This window comes from Chanodichthys erythropterus, chromosome 14 (assembly GCF_024489055.1).
Source record: "Chanodichthys erythropterus isolate Z2021 chromosome 14, ASM2448905v1, whole genome shotgun sequence".
Taxonomy (NCBI): Eukaryota; Metazoa; Chordata; class Actinopteri; order Cypriniformes; family Xenocyprididae; genus Chanodichthys; species Chanodichthys erythropterus.
The window spans coordinates 1,300,137-1,318,427 of NC_090234.1; the positions used below are offsets into that span (position 1 = coordinate 1,300,137).

Genomic DNA, 18,291 nt, shown 5'->3' on the forward strand with positions numbered 1-18,291 from the left:
ACAGATATATGAATTTGAATATATGATAAAGAACTACAGAACTATGCATTGTGCTTATTGTGGTGTTTTTTTTTTTTACAGCCATAAAGCCTACAGCCTCAACACATTTAAATCAAACCTGAGGAAGAAGTTTCAGTGTCTTAATGAAGGAACAGCAGCACAGGGAAACACAACACTCCTGAATGAGATCTACACTGAGCTCTACATCACAGAGAGTGAAAGTGGAGAGATCAATAATGAGCATGAGGTGAGACAGATTGAGACACAATCCAGGAGAGCAGCAACAGAGGACACACCGATCAAATGCAATGACATCTTTAGACCTTTACCTGGACAAGACAAACCCATCAGAACTGTGCTGACAAAGGGAGTCGCTGGCATTGGAAAAACAGTCTCTGTGCAGAAGTTCATCCTGGACTGGGCTGAAGGGAAAGAGAATCAGGACGTCCAGCTCATATTTCCACTTCCTTTCAGAGAGCTCAACTTGATGAAGGACAAAACACTCAGTCTTTCAGGTCTTCTTCATGTCTTTTTCCCCGAAACCAAAAAAAAGGAAATATCCAGTGAAGAATATAAAGTGTTGTTCATCTTTGATGGTCTGGATGAGTGTCGTCTGTCTCTGAACTTTAAGAGCAAAGTGAAACTGTGTAATATATCTGAATCAGCCTCAGTGGACGTGCTGCTGATGAACCTCATTGTGGGGAATCTGCTTCCCTCTGCTCTCATCTGGATCACCTCCAGACCAGCAGCAGCTGATCTCGTCCCCTCTGAGTGTGTCCATCGAGTGACAGAGGTACGAGGCTTCAATGAGCCACAGAAGGAGGAATACTTCAGGAAGAGAATCAGTTATAAGAGACTGGCCAACAGGATCATCACACACCTGAAGTCATCAAGGAGCCTCCACATCATGTGCCACATCCCAGTGTTCTGCTGGATCTCAGCCACTGTTCTAGAGAAGATGTTGAGTGAAGCAGAGAGAGGAGAGATTCCCAAGACTCTCACTCAAATGTACACACACTTCCTGATCATTCAGACCAACATCAGACATGAGAAGGACTATGAGAAGGTAAAAGATGAAGACATGATTCTCAAACTGGGGAAACTGGCTTTCCAGCAGCTTGTGAAAGGAAACTTGATCTTTTACGAGGAAGACCTGAGAGAGTGTGGCATTGATGTGACAGAAGCATTAGTGTACTCAGGATTGTGCACTCAGATCTTCAGAGAAGAGTTGGGCTTGTATCAGGGGAAAGTCTTCTGCTTTGTTCATCTGAGCCTTCAGGAACATCTAGCAGCTCTATATGCACACATTTACTTTACAAACGAGAACAGAAATGTATTTGATCAAAGCAAACAAAGTCTGTTGTCTATGATTTTGTACTTGTTACAAAATAATTCATCAAAACATGTTTCATTATCTGAGCTCCATCAGACCGCTGTGGACGAGGCTTTACAGAGTAAAAATGGACAGCTGGACCTTTTCCTGCGTTTCCTTCTGGGTCTCTCATTGGAGTCCAATCAGACTCTCTTACGAGAACTACTGACACAGACAGGAAGGTGCTCCTACAGCAAAGAGGAAACAGTTCAGTACATCAAACAGAAGATCAGGGAGAATCACTCTCCAGAGAGATCCATAAATCTGTTCCACTGTCTGAATGAACTGGGTGATGATTCACTGATGCAGGAGATCCAGCGTTATCTGAGATCTGGAAAAATAGGAGAAACCAAACTCTCCTCTTCACAGTGGTCAGCTCTGGTTTATGTGTTGCTGACATCAGAACAGAAGATGGATGTTTTTGATCTAAAACAGTTTGCTGGAGCACAAAATAGAGCAGATGATGTTCTTCAGAAGCTGCTGCCTTTGGTTAAAGAATCCAGATCAGCTCAGTAAGAAACACTGACAACAATCACTCCACTTTCAAATTCAAAACATTATCACATTCATGAATTTAGCTTGTGGTGTATAAAGCAAAACAGAAGAGTAGTAGTGGTATTAAATTGATTAAATTGGTATTAGTGACAATTAGTTGTTGTGATAAAAAATGCAAAGAAAAAAAAAATGTGACAAGGTGACTACAGCTTCTCTTTCAAAGATACAACATTGTTTGTACATATTTAAAATAACAATTACAGATTTAGATATGAACACTTGTCATAAAAACCTCAACAATGGTGACAATCAATGAAATATTTAGATAAGCAGAGCAGCTCATCACAAAACAAGCTGCTAAAAAGTTACAAGAAAAAGAACAAGAATAAAGGTAGAAAATAGTAAGACAATTCAACTTCATAATTTATTATTGATGCAGTGTATGCTGAGAGCCATGAATGAGTTTTGTACTGTGCTGTTACCCAGCATGCACTGCAGCATAAAGCTTTTAATTGATTGTTACCATTGATGAGTTTCATGTGCTGTTTGTTGACATCTGTGCACCTAAATAATACAGTAGTTAATAACTTATGCACTTTCCATGTTTTTAGCATTGTTCACCATTCCAAATTATCAGAATAATGCTGTATTATCACAGGGTTGGTAGTGCACAACAGAATATCAGTCATTAGACTTGAAAAATGTTACAGGATGTTAAAGTAACTTTCAAGTTACCCATGATGACTGTTTTTCCTGTTGTTTTTTTATATAACTAGTAGCCTACATTATGATATGTAGTTCTTTTCAGAGCACAGGTAATTCAGATTTGCTAATCTGGCTCATTGACTAAATCATCTGATCTGTACATAAAATATTTAGTAAACTGCCCTGTTTTGATGCTTTATGAAATGTTATTCGATGAATTATTGAAACATTTTACATTTATATAATCTAAAGGAAGCTATTTAATTTTATTTTGTAGTCTTAAATTCTTTCTTAAATTAAATAATCACTGAATATATCTGATGGTTTTAGCTTTGCCTCAACTAAATTGCTAAACTCAAGGATTCTGCAAGTCATCTGTGCATTTGATTATAAACCCTACCTAATACACATTCATATTGCTGTTTGTTTTGTTCTCTACACAGGCTACAGTCCTGTAATATCACCACTCATTCCTGTGAGAGTTTGTCTTCAGCTCTACAATCCTCAAACTCTGTCCTGAGAGAGCTGGACTTGAGTAACAATGACCTGCAGGATTCTGGAGTGAAGCTTCTTTCTGATGGACTGAAGAGTCCAAACTGTCAACTGCAGATACTGAGGTAAATGGTTTTCCATAAAATGAACACAATGCTATGACCATTAAATTTTTTACATGCGCTCTCAATGAAATGCCAGAACAAAAGATAAAACAACATTTGCAGTAAAGTATTTGTTGCTCACATATTATAGTAGCCTAGTTTGTGCTGAATACAGTGTATTGAGACTTTTTTCATTAATATGTTTATAAGCAACTGAGAAAAAAGACAAATGTCAGGGCATGTCAAAACTACACCAGGACCCCAAATCAGCCTCAGACCCCAGAGTGTTAAAAACTGTTGCCAAGCCTCAGCCACACCCACTAATCTGGGAGAATTTAAATAATTACAATCCACTGGAGATAAATCTGCTAATGAAGCCAACTCACCAGCATTGAGCCAGGTTTCCGTCAAAAATAAGAAGTCCAAATCTTGAAATATAAAAAAATCATTTAAAATAAACTATTTGTTACAGATGGATCTTGCATTTACCAGTGCCATTTTCACGTTGTGGGCCAGTATCCGTGATCACAGTAGGTGGTTTAACGTATTCCAAAGAGCGAAGATTCCGAAAGTAGACACCCCTAAACGCACCGTTGTCTTGATGATTGCCAAAACAGATCAAAGACAGATAGGCCATAACTCTCATGCATGGTAGTGTTTAGGGGGCCGGTAGCTTCCAGGCCAGGTGCATATGAACCATGGTGATGAATGAAATTTGAAATTTCAAAACAATGAAATTTGAAAAAAGAAGTCAATGGAAATTACTGGAATTTATTAATGATGACCAACACCTGTGAAGAGATGGCGTCAACTCCTGCGAGGACCTCAGAAGATGCAACATGCACATTCCCAAATTTCTATATATCCTAATTATTGTTGGGGAGCTCATTGCTTCTACCTTAAAGTTAAATGCTAACAGTGTTTATAAATTAATTGCCCAAATTATTACATTATTTGCTAACTGCATTCTTCTTAAATTGTAATTTTGACATGCATTCTCTGTAAAGCTGCTTTGAAATGATATGTACTGTGAAAAGTGCTATACAAATAAATGTGAATTGAATTGAATTGAATTAAATTTTTAAAAATAAATAATATCTACTGAATGACAGAAATAGATGTAAATGTTTGAAAAAAATTCTATAGTGCAAATAATTATGTCTGTTGACTTCACTACCTTAATAAAAGTAAATTAACACTTTTACTCTAGTACATTTCCACAGACACTTTTGTTAATTTTGTACAGAAAATACTGCACAGGTCAGTGTGTGATAGTGACTGATCTGATTGTCAAACTAATGTCATGTTTGCTGTTGCTGTGTGTGTTTGTAGGCTGTCTGGCTGTATGGTGACAGAAGAAGGCTGTCGTTATCTGTCTTCAGCACTGAGTTCAAACCCCTCACACCTGAGAGAGCTGGATCTGAGCTACAATAACCCAGGAGATTCAGGAGTCAAGCTGCTCTCTGATAAACTCAACCATCCCAACTACAGACTGGACAAACTCAAGTATGTCAAGCTGGAGGAGTTTTGTAACAAGCTTAACTTTAGTTATACTGCAGAGTAGGGCTGTTCAACGATAACCGTGGTTATCATGTACAAAATAAGAGTCTGTGTTTACGTGATATATGTGTGTTTGTTTTGTGTATAATTATTATGTATATATAAATATACACACATACATGTATATATTTAAGAAAAATAAGCATGTATGTATATATATATATATATATATATATATATATATATACACAGGTGCTGGTCATATAATTAGAATATCGTGAAAAAGTTCATTTTTTTATTGTAAATTATTTTTAAAAATGAAACTTTCATATATTCTAGATTCTCTACATGTAAAGTAAAACATTTAAAAATTTTTTTTTTTTTTTTTTTTTTTTTTTTTTTTAATTTTGATGATTAGAGCGTACAGCTCATGAAAGTCCAAAATCCAGTATCTCAAAATATTAAAATATTTCCTAAGATCAATCAAAAAATGGATTTTCAAAACAGAAAAGTTCAAGTTCTTTAAAGTATGTTCATTTGTGCACTCAATACTTGGTCGGCAGCACATATTACAGCAAATGACTTGCTCTAGCACAAATTACAGCATTAGTGAAGTGTGGCATGGAAGTGATCAGCCTGTGGCACTGCTGAGGCACTATTGAGCCTTCAGATCATCTGTATATTGTTGGATCGACTGTTTCTCATCTTTTTCTTGAAAATATCCCATAGATTCAGGGGTCAGGCATGTTTGCTGGCCAATAAAACAGTAATATCATGGTCAGCAAACCACTTGGAAGTGGTTTTTGCACTGTGGGCAGGTGCTAAAGTCCTGCTGGAAAAGGAAATCAGCATGTCCATAAAGCTTATGAGCAGATGGAAGCATAAAGTGCTCCAAAATCTCCTGGAAGATGGCTGCATTGACTTTGCACTTGATAAAACACAATGGACCAACACCAGCAGACGTCACGGCCCCCCAAATCATTACTAACTTCAGAAACTTCACGCTAGACTTCAAGCAGCTTGGATTCTGTGCCTCTCCAGTCTTCCTTCAGACTCTGGGACCATGATTTCAACATGAAAAGCAAAATTTACTTTTATCTGAAAAAAGGACTTTTGACCATTGTTCACTGTCCAGTTCTTTTTCTCCTTAGCCCAGGTAAGATGCTTCTGACGTTGTTTCTGTTTCAGAAGTGGCTTGGTAGTCCTTTTCCTGAAGATGTCTGAGTGTGGTGACTCTTGATGCACTGACTCCGGCTTCATTCTACTCATTGTGAAGCTCTCCCAAGTGTTTGAATCGGCTTTACTTGACAGTATTCTCAAGCTTGCGGTCATCCCTGTTGCTTGTGCACCTTTGCCTACCCAATTTCTTCCTTCTAGTCAACTTTGCATTTAATATGCTTTGATACATCACTCTGTAAACAGCCACCACATTCAGTAATGACCATCTGTGACTTACTCTCTTTGTGGAGGGTGTCAATGATTGTCTCCTGGACCATTGTCAAGTCTGCAGTCTTCCCCATTAGTGTGGTTTCAAAGAACAAGAGATACCCGGAATTTATACTGTAGGGATTGTCATTTAATGAAACTCAAATGTAAATATTCTAATATTTTGAGATACTGGATTTTGGACTTTAATGAGCTGTATGCTCTAATCATCAAAATTAAAAAAAAAAAAAAAACTTTTGAAATGTTTTACTTTACATGTAGGGAATCTAAAATATATGAAAGTTTCATTTTTAAAAATAATTTACAATAAAAAATGAACTTTTTCACGATATTCTAATTATATGACCAGCACCTGTACACACACACACACACACACACACATATATATATAATATACAGTGCTCTCCACAATTATTGGCACCCTTAGTAATTATGAGCAAAGGCGGCTGTGAAAATAAATCTGCATTGTTTATCCTATTGATCTTTCTTTCAAAAAAATCACAAAATTCTAACCTTTCATTGAAGGAAAACAGTTGAAAGTGGGGGGAAACTCACATTATGAAATAAATGTTTTTCTCCAATACATGTTGGCCACAATTATTGGCACCCCTAGTAATTCTAATGAGTAAAATATCTCTGAAGTATATTCCCATTCATATTTACATTTTTTAGCACACCAGGGTGAATAAACATGAGGAAACACAAAGGCCAAATTCCCTTAATCATTCATCACAATGAGTAAAACCAAAGAATATAGTTCTGTTGTGCAGCAAAAGAAAAACTGATTGTCGAGCTTCACAAAAAAGAAAGTGGCTGTAAGAAAATAGCTAAAGCATTGAAAATCCCCATTTCCACTATCAGGGCAATAATTAAGAAGTTCCAATTAACTAAAGATGTTACAAATCTGCCTGGAAGAGGATGTGTGTCTAAATCGTCATAATGCACACTGAGGAGGAGAGTTTGAGTGGCCAAAAACTCTCCAAGGATCACAGCTGGAGAATTGCAGAGATTAGTTCAGTCTTGAGTCTCAGAAAGCCTAAAAAAATTATCAAACAGCACCTACATCCCCACAAGATAACTAAATCAATAACTAAATCAGCATATTATCATCTCAAAAATATTGCAAGAATTAGATGCTTTGTCTCCAGTCAAGACTTAGAGAAACTTGTTCATGCTTTCATCACCAGCAGGGTGGATTACTGTAATGGGCTCCTCACTGGCCTTCCCAAAAAGACCATAAGACAACTGCAGCTCGTACAGAACGCTGCTGCCAGGATTCTGAGCAGAACCCGAAAACATGAACACATCACACCAGTCCTCAGGTCCTTGCGCTGGCTTCCAGTTGCATTTAGAATTGATTTTAAAGTACTGTTACTCGTTTATAAATCACTCAATGGCCTAGGACCCCAATACATTGCAGATATGCTCATAGAATATAAACCTAACAGATCACTCAGATCATCAGGATCAACACACTTAAAAATACCAAGGGTTCACTTAAAGCAGGGAGAGTCTGCTTTTAGCTGTTACGCCAGCCGCAGCTGGAACCAGCTTCCAGAAGAGATCAGGTGTGCTCCTACAGTAGCCACATTCAAATCCAGACTCAAAACACATCTTTTTATCTATGCATTTGCTGATTGAGCACTGTGCTATGTCCGAACTGTTTGCACTTTATTTTATACGTATTATCTTTTTATTCTTTTAATTCCTTTTCCTGTTTTTATTTTATTTTTAATGTATTTTATATCTTTTATGTATCATCTTGATTCTGACTTTTAATGCATTTTAAATATTGCGGTAAAATTCTCTGTTTTTACTGTTATTTCTATTCCTTATGTTCTATTTTTATTATTATTCTTTATGTAAAGCACTTTGAATTACCATTGTGTATGAAATGTGCTATACAAATAAAATTGCCTTGCCTTGCCTTGCCAAGATGTTCGGGAGGGTTTCAAGAAAAATCCTCTGCTCTCATCCAGAATCAATCTCCAGCATATTCAGTTGTCAGACACGACTGGAACTTTAAATGGGACCGGCTTCTATGGTCAGATGAAACTAAAAAAAAGGGCTTTTTGGCAGCAAACCCACCAGATGGGTTTGGTGCACAAATGGATAAAAAGTACCCCATGTCCATGGTTAAATATACTGCTGGATCTTTAATGTTGTGGGCCTATTTTTCTGCTGGAGGTCCTGGACATCTTGTTCAGATACATGGTATGCATTTTATGAAATACCAACAGATAAAAAATCAAATCCTGACCGCTTCTGCTAGAAATCCAATAATGGGCTGTGGTTGGATCTTCCATCAGGACAATGATCCAAAACAAACATCAAATCCAACACAAAAATGGGTCACTGAGCACAAAATGAAGCTTCTGCCATGGCCATCTCAGTCCCCTGACCTGAATCCTAAAGAAAATGAGTGGAGTGAATTGAAGAGAAGAAGCACCATCATGGAGCTGGGAATCTGAAGGATCTAGAGAGATTCTGCATGAAGGAATGATCTCTGATCTCTTGTCAGGTGTTCTCCAAACTCATCAGGCATTATAGGTGAAGACTCAGAGCTGTTCTCTTGGCAAAAGGAGGTTGCAAAAAGTTTTGAATAAAAGGGTGCCAATAATTGTGGTCAACGTGTTTTGGAGAAAAACATTTATTTCATAATGTGAGTTTCCCCCCACTTTCAATTATTTTCCTTCAATTAAAGGTTCGAATTTTGTGAATTTTTTGAATGAAAGATTAAAAGGATAAACAATGCAGATTTATGTTCACAGCCACCTTTGCTCATAATTACTAAGGGTGCAAATAAATGTTGAGGGCACTGGATCACACGTCTCTTACGGTGTGGTTAGGAGTACATCAGATGACCACTTCCCCCCCTTTCCCTAGTTCAGAGCACTATTTAAGGTCTTTTATCTTGACAGTATGAGAACACTCTCAACAGGGGCTTTTCATTAATTTAGAGTTAATGTTAAGTGGTCAACTGATTTCTTTGAAAGATTGCTGATATTCCTAACTTGTAGAGCCTTTTCTGTATTATCAGCACAAGGAAGACACAAGTATAATAAAATACATTTTATTAACAAAAGATAAACAAGAATAACTAACAAAACTACTAAACGAATACCATGAATGATAAAGGAATAAAGTGCATAAGATGAAAAGAAAGAAGAGTTACGTTATCTTATGGAAAGATAAACTGTTTCTCTGAAAATAATAAGGTGGAGAACCTTATTATGCACCAAACAAATAAACGAGAGATTATTTGTTATTAACTAACATCAGCTATATTACATCTAATAGGAATTAGGAAATTATATACTGATAATATACAACAATGCCAAGGTCTCTGGAAAGAGGTTTGGTTAAGTGATATTTACGTTCCACTTGGTTGAGTCCGATGACGGTGACGTCTTCCACTGATTGTGCTGGGTGACAATGCAGTGGGGAGAGGAGCCAGAATCTGTTTCAACAGTCTTGAACACGAAGCTCTGTGGGATGCTGATCTCCTGGAGCACCAAAGGGTCCTAAAATCTGGAACACGCAGATGAGGCCCTGCTGTAGGTGCAGAAGATCCTTAACAATCTGGAACACGCAGACGAAGGTACCTTGGAGTGAAGGTTTGCTCTCCTGAGCTTAACCTTGTTGCAGATGCTGTTACTGTCTTGCTGGACGGAAACTCTGAACGTAGTGTTTGTTAATGTCTCTTTCCTCGCAGGCTAGAGGCTCAGAATGTGGTCGTCTCTGTTGCTGCCTCACAAGCTGTAGACTCAGGTCGTAGGACCTTTTGTTGTCTCTCTGGATGAACCAGAGGCTCAGAATAGTGTTGTATCTGTTAGTGTCTCACCCGATGGGAGACTCAGAACGGTGTATCTGTTAATGTCTATCCTCATGCAGGACAGACTCAGAACAGTATATCTGTTAATGTCGCACTCCTCACAGAGTTAAGACCAAGAACAAGGAGTGTCTGTTGAAAGGGTACCTTTATCCCTTTCCGATGAGGAGGAGATTGCATTTTGGCGCTTCTCCATTTGAGTGCTGTGATTGGCTGCTGGCATCAGAGGGGACACACACAGTGTGGCCCACACTTCTCCCCCCTCTGGAACTCATTTGCATAAAGCACAAAGTTGGAAGTCTTTACAGTGTCTTTAAAGTTTACTGTGGCGAGGGGGGCGTGGTTCAGCGAGGTCTGCAACCGGAGAGAATAGCGGGAGACGCTTGGTAAGTGAGTGGGTTGAATACAAATCACGAACACCTGTTTCTCATTCCAGTGATTGGCGCGGAGATAGGATAAAACGCCGTGAGAAGCAGGAGTGTGAGAGAGAGGGGAACTGCTGACTGAGTCGTGTCGAGGTTCTTGGAGTGAAGCCCTTGTGGATTGTGTATACCAAACTTGGAGAGAAGCCCTTTGTGGATGGTGTATACCGAACCTGGAGTGAAGCCCTTTGTGGATTGTTTATTTTTGTTGTTGTGCGCTGCACAGTCTTTCTGTTGAACCTTTTTTGAAAGTTAATAAAGTCTCAGTCAGCAGTTGTTCGTCGACCCTGTCCTCTTCCTTCCCCAACTACGAACTTAACTGTGCTACACTGGTGCCGGGACGGACCCCACTCCTGCTTCTCCCCTTTCTCCGCGCCAACCATTCAGCCCACTCTCTGCCACTGGGGCGGCGGGCAGGTCTGGGCCGGCCTGTTGGCGGTGTGGGGATCCGGATCATTTTGTGGATAAATGTCCGGTTATGGAGGTCGGGACAATGATCCGGGTCCCCGACAATCCACAGGCCGCCCCTGGTCAAGCTGGCGGGTACCAAATACCTGTGAGTATCAAGGGGGGTACCTATCAGGCTTTGGTGGACTCGGGCTGCAACCAAACCTCTGTTCATCAAAGCCTGATTTCATCTGAGGCGTTGGATACAGGCCGCATGGTTGGGGTTCAGTGCGTGCACGGGGACGTGGTGAGATATCCTGTAATGCCCGTCATCATTAAATTTAGGGGACAAAAGCATAGTGTTGAGGTGGCAGTTAACACGCACCTCCGGCATCCGATAATTTTGGGAACGGATTGGCCTGCGTTCAAGCAATTATTGGGATGTTTATGCTCGGATGCCTCTTGGGGGAAAGGAACGCGGGGTAGACAGGCGCGCGTGCAGGTGGGAGAGACTGATCAGAGACCGGAGAGTTCTGCTGCAGGGGAGCGGAGTGAAGCCGGAAGACTAATTCTTCCGGAACGCGATGATTTTCCCCTGGAACAGTCTCACGATGAGACGCTAAAACATGCATTTGAAAAGGTCTGCGTAATTGATGGTCAGCCTCTCCAGCCTGGACGTCCGCTTGTTTATCCGTATTTTGCGATTATAAGAGATAGGTTGTATCGAGTGACCCAAGACACTCAAACAAAAGAAGATACAACCCAGTTGTTAGTGCCAAAGAGCCGCAGGGAAATGCTTTTCCACGCGGTTCATTCTAATCCGATGGCGGGGCATTTGGGACAGGCGGCGACACTAAATCGTCTCATAATCCGTTTTTTCTGGCTGTTCCAGTTGGTAAACCCACCGGCCACCCCAAAAGCGCCATTGCGCCCACTCCCATTAATGCAGGTCCCCTTCGAAAGAATTGGTATGGACCTCATCGGGCCATTAGAACAATCCACAAAGGGCTTCACTCCAGGTTCGGTATACACCATCCACAAAGGGCTTCTCTCCAAGTTTGGTATACACAATCCACAAGGGCTTCACTCCAAGAACCTCGACATGACTCAGTCAGCAGTTCCCCTCTCTCTCACACACTCCTGCTTCTCACAGCGTTTTATCCTATCTCCGCGCCAATCACTGGAATGAGAAACAGGTGTTCGTGATTTGTATTCAACCCACTCACTTACCAAGCGTCTCCCGCTATTCTCTCCGGTTGCAGACCTCGCTGAACCACGCCCCTCTCACCACATTTACCAATGCATTTCTCACTTTCCAAACCACCACCAGAATACCTTTGGCAGTATTCTAAACAAATAGAGACTAAACATGATGGAAAAAGTTTGAATTGTCATTCAATTGTACGTTAACAGCTGCATTTGTATCAGATGTTGCACTACAAATAGCTGTCGCTGAGAATACTTATTTCTGTGAATAAGTATGAAATGGATGTGTAGTTTGCATCAGTTCTAAGGTTTTCAAACATAGTTTTGAATGGATTTGGATGGATCTTGGTGATCTCTCTTTGATTCACCCATTGCTGCTAAGGTCCCGAGGAATTTTTATGGCAGTCTCTAGGAAACCTTAGCAAGCAGTCTTTAGATAGATGAAGGGCAGAAACTCCATGTGGACCAATGAGAAGTCCTGTCCTTCTCAGGCTTGGTACAAGAGGTCTTCTTCTTGCCCTCTGAAAGAGGTCTCAATGTTGTCCTTCCATCTTTATCTGATGGCGTTGGACAGTTTGTTTGTGTTAGTCCACCAAGATCCAATCAAAATGTAGCAAACCTTTGTCCACTGTTATGGACAGAGAGGGGCCCGGCCATAAACTGGGCCCTAGAATGTGCTGTTTACTACACATTTGAACTTGTTTTGCGGATGGCACTCTTGGATTGAGGATCTTGCTGTGTGAATGCATCTTTAGAGAGCGTCATATTTGCTGAGAGTGACGACATGGTTTGGGTGTGTTTTATGTAAATGACTTACCTCTGGCACACGATCCCTCATTTAAAATACTCTGAATTCATCAACATTAGAACGAGGTAAAGAACTAATTTCTGTGCATACGCACATGTTGTGAATTAGGTGGAAAGTTTTCATAAGAAGTTCAAATGTAAACAAGGCTGTACACAACACATTGTGCATATACAGATATGTAGGAATATATAGATTTGTGTATGTCAGTGTTTGGTATACAATAGAAAGAGAATAAAGATTACACATTATTTACTTGAACATAATCTTTTACCAATTTAATGCATCCTTGCTGAATACATTTTTTTAATACAAAAATCTTACTGACTCTGAACTATTGAATGGTACAATGTAATGAAATATTTTATAGAACAATGATCAATTCTTACCGCATCAGAATACATTAAATAGACCATAAATCAATCCTCTCAGACACATCAGTAGATCTCCTCATGATCTCTGATCTTCTGGATCTTCCCCTCTTTCATCATCACAGTCTCCAGCATTACAGAGCATCAAAGTTTCCACTTCTGATGCTGTGACCTGGATGTTTTTTTTGTTCCAGTGTCTAAAGTGAGAAGAAAACAACAATTAAAGTGTAAATGTAAAAACAAAACAAGGCTTGTCCCAAGTGCAAAGTGTACGCTTGTGTTTTCCTACTGTTGGGACATTTCCACCTGATTCAACATAATTTATTCACTACCATTTTGATGAATTTTTATAGAAAATTAAGAAATGACCTCAGAAATCTACAAACCCGATTCCAAAAAAGTTGGGACACTGTACAAATTGTGAATAAAAAAGGAATGCAATAATTTACAAATCTCATAAACTCACATTTCACAATAGAATATAGATAACATATCAAATGTTGAAAGTGAGACATTTTCAAAATGTCATGCCAAATTTTGGCTAATTTTGGGTTTCACTGTAATGTCATGTCATGTCTTGTTTTGGTTTTGTTTCATGTTCACGGTTTATGGTTTGTTTTCATTGTTATGCTTTGTTTATTTTGCCATGTGTTTTGTATCATGTGTTTCCATTGCCCTCATGTGTTCATGTCATGTGCTTCCCCTGTCTCATGTGTCATGTTCTGATTGGTTGTCATTGTCATGTGATCTCAGTTCTGTCTTGCCATTGGTCCTCTGTCTTCATTGTTCACAGGTGTTCCTTGTTTGTCATTAGTCTCCCTGTATAAATAGCCCTCATGTTCCATTGTAATCTTGTCTAGCTTTGTTGAATGTAACCTGCTGTTTGGTGTGCGTTTGTGTTTATAGTCAAGTCAAGTCAAGTCAAGTCAAGTCTGTGTTTATGTTCCTGTTCCTGTTCATGTTAGTATGTTGGATTATCGTCATTAATAAACTGCACATGGGTTCTTAACTACACTTGCCTCCAGTGGACTCCAATGTTACATTCACGAGAGCTGCACATTCCAAAAAAGTTGGGACAGGTAGCAATAAGAGGCCGGAAAAGTTAAATGTACATATAAGGAACAGCTGGAGGACCAATTTACAACTTATTAGGTCAATTGGCAACATGATTGGGTATAAAAAGAGCCTCTCAGAGTGGCAGTGTCTCTCAGAAGTCAAGATGGGCAGAGGATCACCAATTCCCCCAATGCTGCGATAAAAAATAGTGGAGCAATATCAGAAAGGAGTTTCTCAGAGAAAAATTGCAAAGAGTTTGAAGTTATCATCATCTACAGTGCATAATATCATCCAAAGATTCAGAGAATCTGGAACAATCTCTGTGCATAAGGGTCAAGGCTGGAAAACCATACTGGATGCCCGTGATCTTCGGGCCCTTAGACGGCACTGCATCACATACAGGAATGCTACTGTAATGGAAATCACAACATGGGCTCAGGAATACTTCCAGAAATCATTGTCGGTGAACACAATCCACCGCGCCATTCGCCGTTGCCAGCTAAAACTCTATAGGTCAAAAAAGAAGCCATATCTAAACATGATCCAGAAGCGCAGTCGTTTTCTCTGGGCCAAGGCTCATTTAAAATGGACTGTGGCAAAGTGGAAAACTGTTCTGTGGTCAGACGAATAAATTTGAAGTTCTTTTTGGAAAACTGGGACGCCATGTCATCTGGACTAAAGAGGACAAGGACAACCCAAGTTGTTATCAGCGCTCAGTTCAGAAGCCTGCATCTCTGATGGTATGGGGTTGCATGAGTACGTGTGGCATGGGCAGCTTACACATCTGGAAAGGCACCATCAATGCTGAAAGGTATATCCAAGTTCTGGAACAACATATGCTCCCATCCAGACGTCATCTCTTTCAGGAAAGACTTGTATTTTCCAACATGACAATGCCAGACCACATACTGCATCAATTACAACATCATGGCTGCATAGAAGAATGATCCGGGTACTGAAATGGCCAGCCTGCAGTCCAGATCTTTCACCCATAGAAAACAACTTATTTTTCCCTTAAAATGATACATTTTCTCAGTTTAAACATTTGATATGTCATCTATGTTGTATTCTGAATAAAATATTGAAATTTGAAACTTTCACATCATTGCATTCTGTTTTTATTCTCAATTTGTACAGTGTCCCAACTTTTTTGGAATCGGTTTGTAAAAAGTTTACTTGTGTGTGTATGTGTGTGAATGTGACACTGTGTGTGTTTTTCAGTGTGGATCATGGAGGAGAGATCAGGATTACAGCAGGACTACGTAAATGTAAGTACACACAGACACTAATTAATAAAATTTAATAAAACATTGTTTAGTATGTTTTTAAAGCTATTTTAAATATGAGACTCATGAAATGTCCTAATTTTTCATGTTTACATCATAATACCAGTGTAATACCCATGAAATTATACAAATTTGTGTCATCATAAATCACAAAAAAAGCACACACACATACACACGCTTATTCACTCTCTCTCACACACACGCATACACACAATTACAATTACACTCTATAGTCCTATCTTATCCATGGCAATTTCAGTCAGAACCTCATTTAGTACAAAAGCTATTACAGAATGACGTTTCTTAAGCGCATTATATTATCTTAACTAGCAACAGGAAAAGTGTATTACAGAAACATCCTAAACTGTCTTAACTTTAGGACAACCCCACTGATGTCCTAACTTCAAAATATTTTGAAAGCCAAAAAAAAAAAAAAAATCACATAACCCTCAGTTATTTAATAGTTTAGTTTTGTGGTTCACTTCATCAGAATAATATATCATGTATATTTTAGTGTGTGTTTTAGCATTAGTTGTGTACTTATTTAGTTTTAAAAAATAGTATTTTATCCTCTATTTGAGTTATCATTCCTATAGGGACTTTTATTTTGAAGTGTGGTTCCACAGGAGAATGGAAGATGGACACACAAATGAACAGAAAGATAATTAATGAATGTCATGTGACGTCACACAGTGGAGCGGTCTCCATCTGTAGGACTGAACTGTAACATGCGTCTATCTGCTGTACTGTGGTCTGATAACAGCAAATCACAAAGAAATGGATTAATGTTTTACAATATCCCACAAACCCTGAGCGTCCTCAGTAATGATCGCTGCTATTGTAGGGTTGACACAATGCCACCATCCCGTAAAATACAGGATTTAAAGGTTAAATTATGCATATCAAATCAGTACAGGACAAGATTTGTCCCATATTTTACACAGATCCACACATACTTGAATAAACGAACAAGCATTTTGCATTGTGGATAACACTAATAGCAGTAATAATGAAATAAATTTCACAAGAAATAACAGTGAAGCTCATTTTAGCATCTTTGTTTCCATAGCGACAGAGTCTGGAGAGCGTGCACTGTAAATCTGTGTGTAAATCTGTGTGTAAATCTGTGTTCACACTTCAAGCTCATGACCGTCTTTTAAACACAAGACACTCTCTGGGTATTGAGCTGAATGGGGAAAGTTATCACTGGGTCTTTCAGAAACTTCTGATGAACACAAGTTAAAGCAGCATGTGGTGACAGACACATCCATGATTATAAAATCTGGATAATTTATTAGCCTAATATAATATTCCATACATTATCAGAGCTGCTTAGACAGATAATCATTATATTTTTTAGACATTAATAAACAGATTAATTAATATGATTGATTTATCATTCATATTAATCATATACATGCATAATAAATAATCCTATCTGTCATTTACAATTTATAAAATTGAAAAAAGTTTCTGAAAGTGCTTAATTATTTACATAAATATGGGACAAAAATTGACATAATAACGTATTCCTTATTTAAGGCCCCATTTACTGAAATCATGTGACTTTGACGCTCCGAACCACTGATTCGAAACAAAAGATTCATATAGCTTCGAGGCAGTGTTTTGAAATCGTCCATCACTAGATATTGTTGAATAGTTATTTTGTTTTTTGGAGCACAAAAAGTACTCTCGTCGCTTTATAACATTAAGGTTTATTGTTGAGATGCTGATATTGTTGAGGGTCGTGAACGCCTTATTTTGCCTTACTGATAAGAGAGATCACTGGACTCCTACAGAACACTCCAGACTGATCAGAGAGCTTTATTAGTGTAAGTAACATGACTGACAACACAAGAGATGTGCTTTACCCACATTATTGACAATTTCATTCAGAGATACTTGATATTCATGTAACATTACAGGTTTTTTTTTCAATTGCTAACGAGCGTTTACCAATACTTAAAGTACTTTTTCTAAACTCTTACAGTTTTTCCAGTTGCTAACAAGCATTGTTTAATACTGAAAACACATTTTCAAAACTTTTCACACAGTCAGTGAAACAGAAGTCAATGCAGACCAAACTGTGAACCATTTTGCTTTCAGACAAAATGCATTCAGTGACCACACTTTTCAAAATTCAGGAACTCTTTTCCCATTCGTACTCCACATCATGCAAAATCTTATGTATTTTTCTAATGCTAACACCCTGCATTCAAAATGATTAAAAACACATTCAAAACAGAATGATGGCAAATTCCAAGCATTTATGCAGTAATTATTTTAAAATATTCTCAATTTTATAGCCAAAAATTAAAAAAATAATCATTACAAGCTATTTGCAATTTTAGCTGAAATTCCACCCAGGTATTCTGCCTTAGTCTCATTACCATGATTTAGTATAGAAGGGGATAGTTTGGAACAGAATTTGTTGGCCAATATGGATCAAAGAAGAGCGGTTCAGAGAGGGAGAGTGCGTGGAGGACAAAGGAGAGGAAGGCCAAGAGTGGTGATCTCTGGTGGCCAAATGCAAGAGAGAGAGTAGACTAGAACCATCACTGTAATTTACAGTTTTTTACAATCACTTTGCTACTATTTTCAGAACCTTGATGTCATTTTTCAAAACTCTAGACATAAAAAAAACTCAAAACAGTTATCATTTGTAACACAGGCTGTCTAATGTTCAAAACATTGCATTGTGCATTCATATCTTTAAAGAAATCTTGCACTTGCACAATCATTGGTTCAAAACACAAATTTACTGTGAAATACCACTGAAACATAACTATAGATCACACACAAACAAGCAACC

The 18,291-nt window shown here is 38.6% G+C and overlaps 1 protein-coding gene across 12 annotated transcripts in view; it reads left to right on the forward strand.

Moving 5' to 3' along the window:
- Nucleotides 1-18,291, forward strand: part of LOC137036379 (NLR family CARD domain-containing protein 3-like) — a 32,817-nt gene that overhangs the window by 3,556 nt on the left and 10,970 nt on the right. For all 12 annotated transcript variants that reach the window (XR_010897168.1, XR_010897165.1, XR_010897166.1 and 9 more), the window contains exons 5-8: nt 82-1,884; nt 3,016-3,189; nt 4,501-4,674; nt 15,415-15,461. Coding sequence is in view for 3 of the 12 variants with exons in the window: in XM_067410523.1 (XP_067266624.1) it covers nt 82-1,884; nt 3,016-3,189; nt 4,501-4,674; nt 15,415-15,461 (2,198 nt within the window). In the remaining 9 variants the exon portion in view is untranslated. The remainder of the gene's footprint in view (nt 1-81; nt 1,885-3,015; nt 3,190-4,500; nt 4,675-15,414; nt 15,462-18,291) is intronic.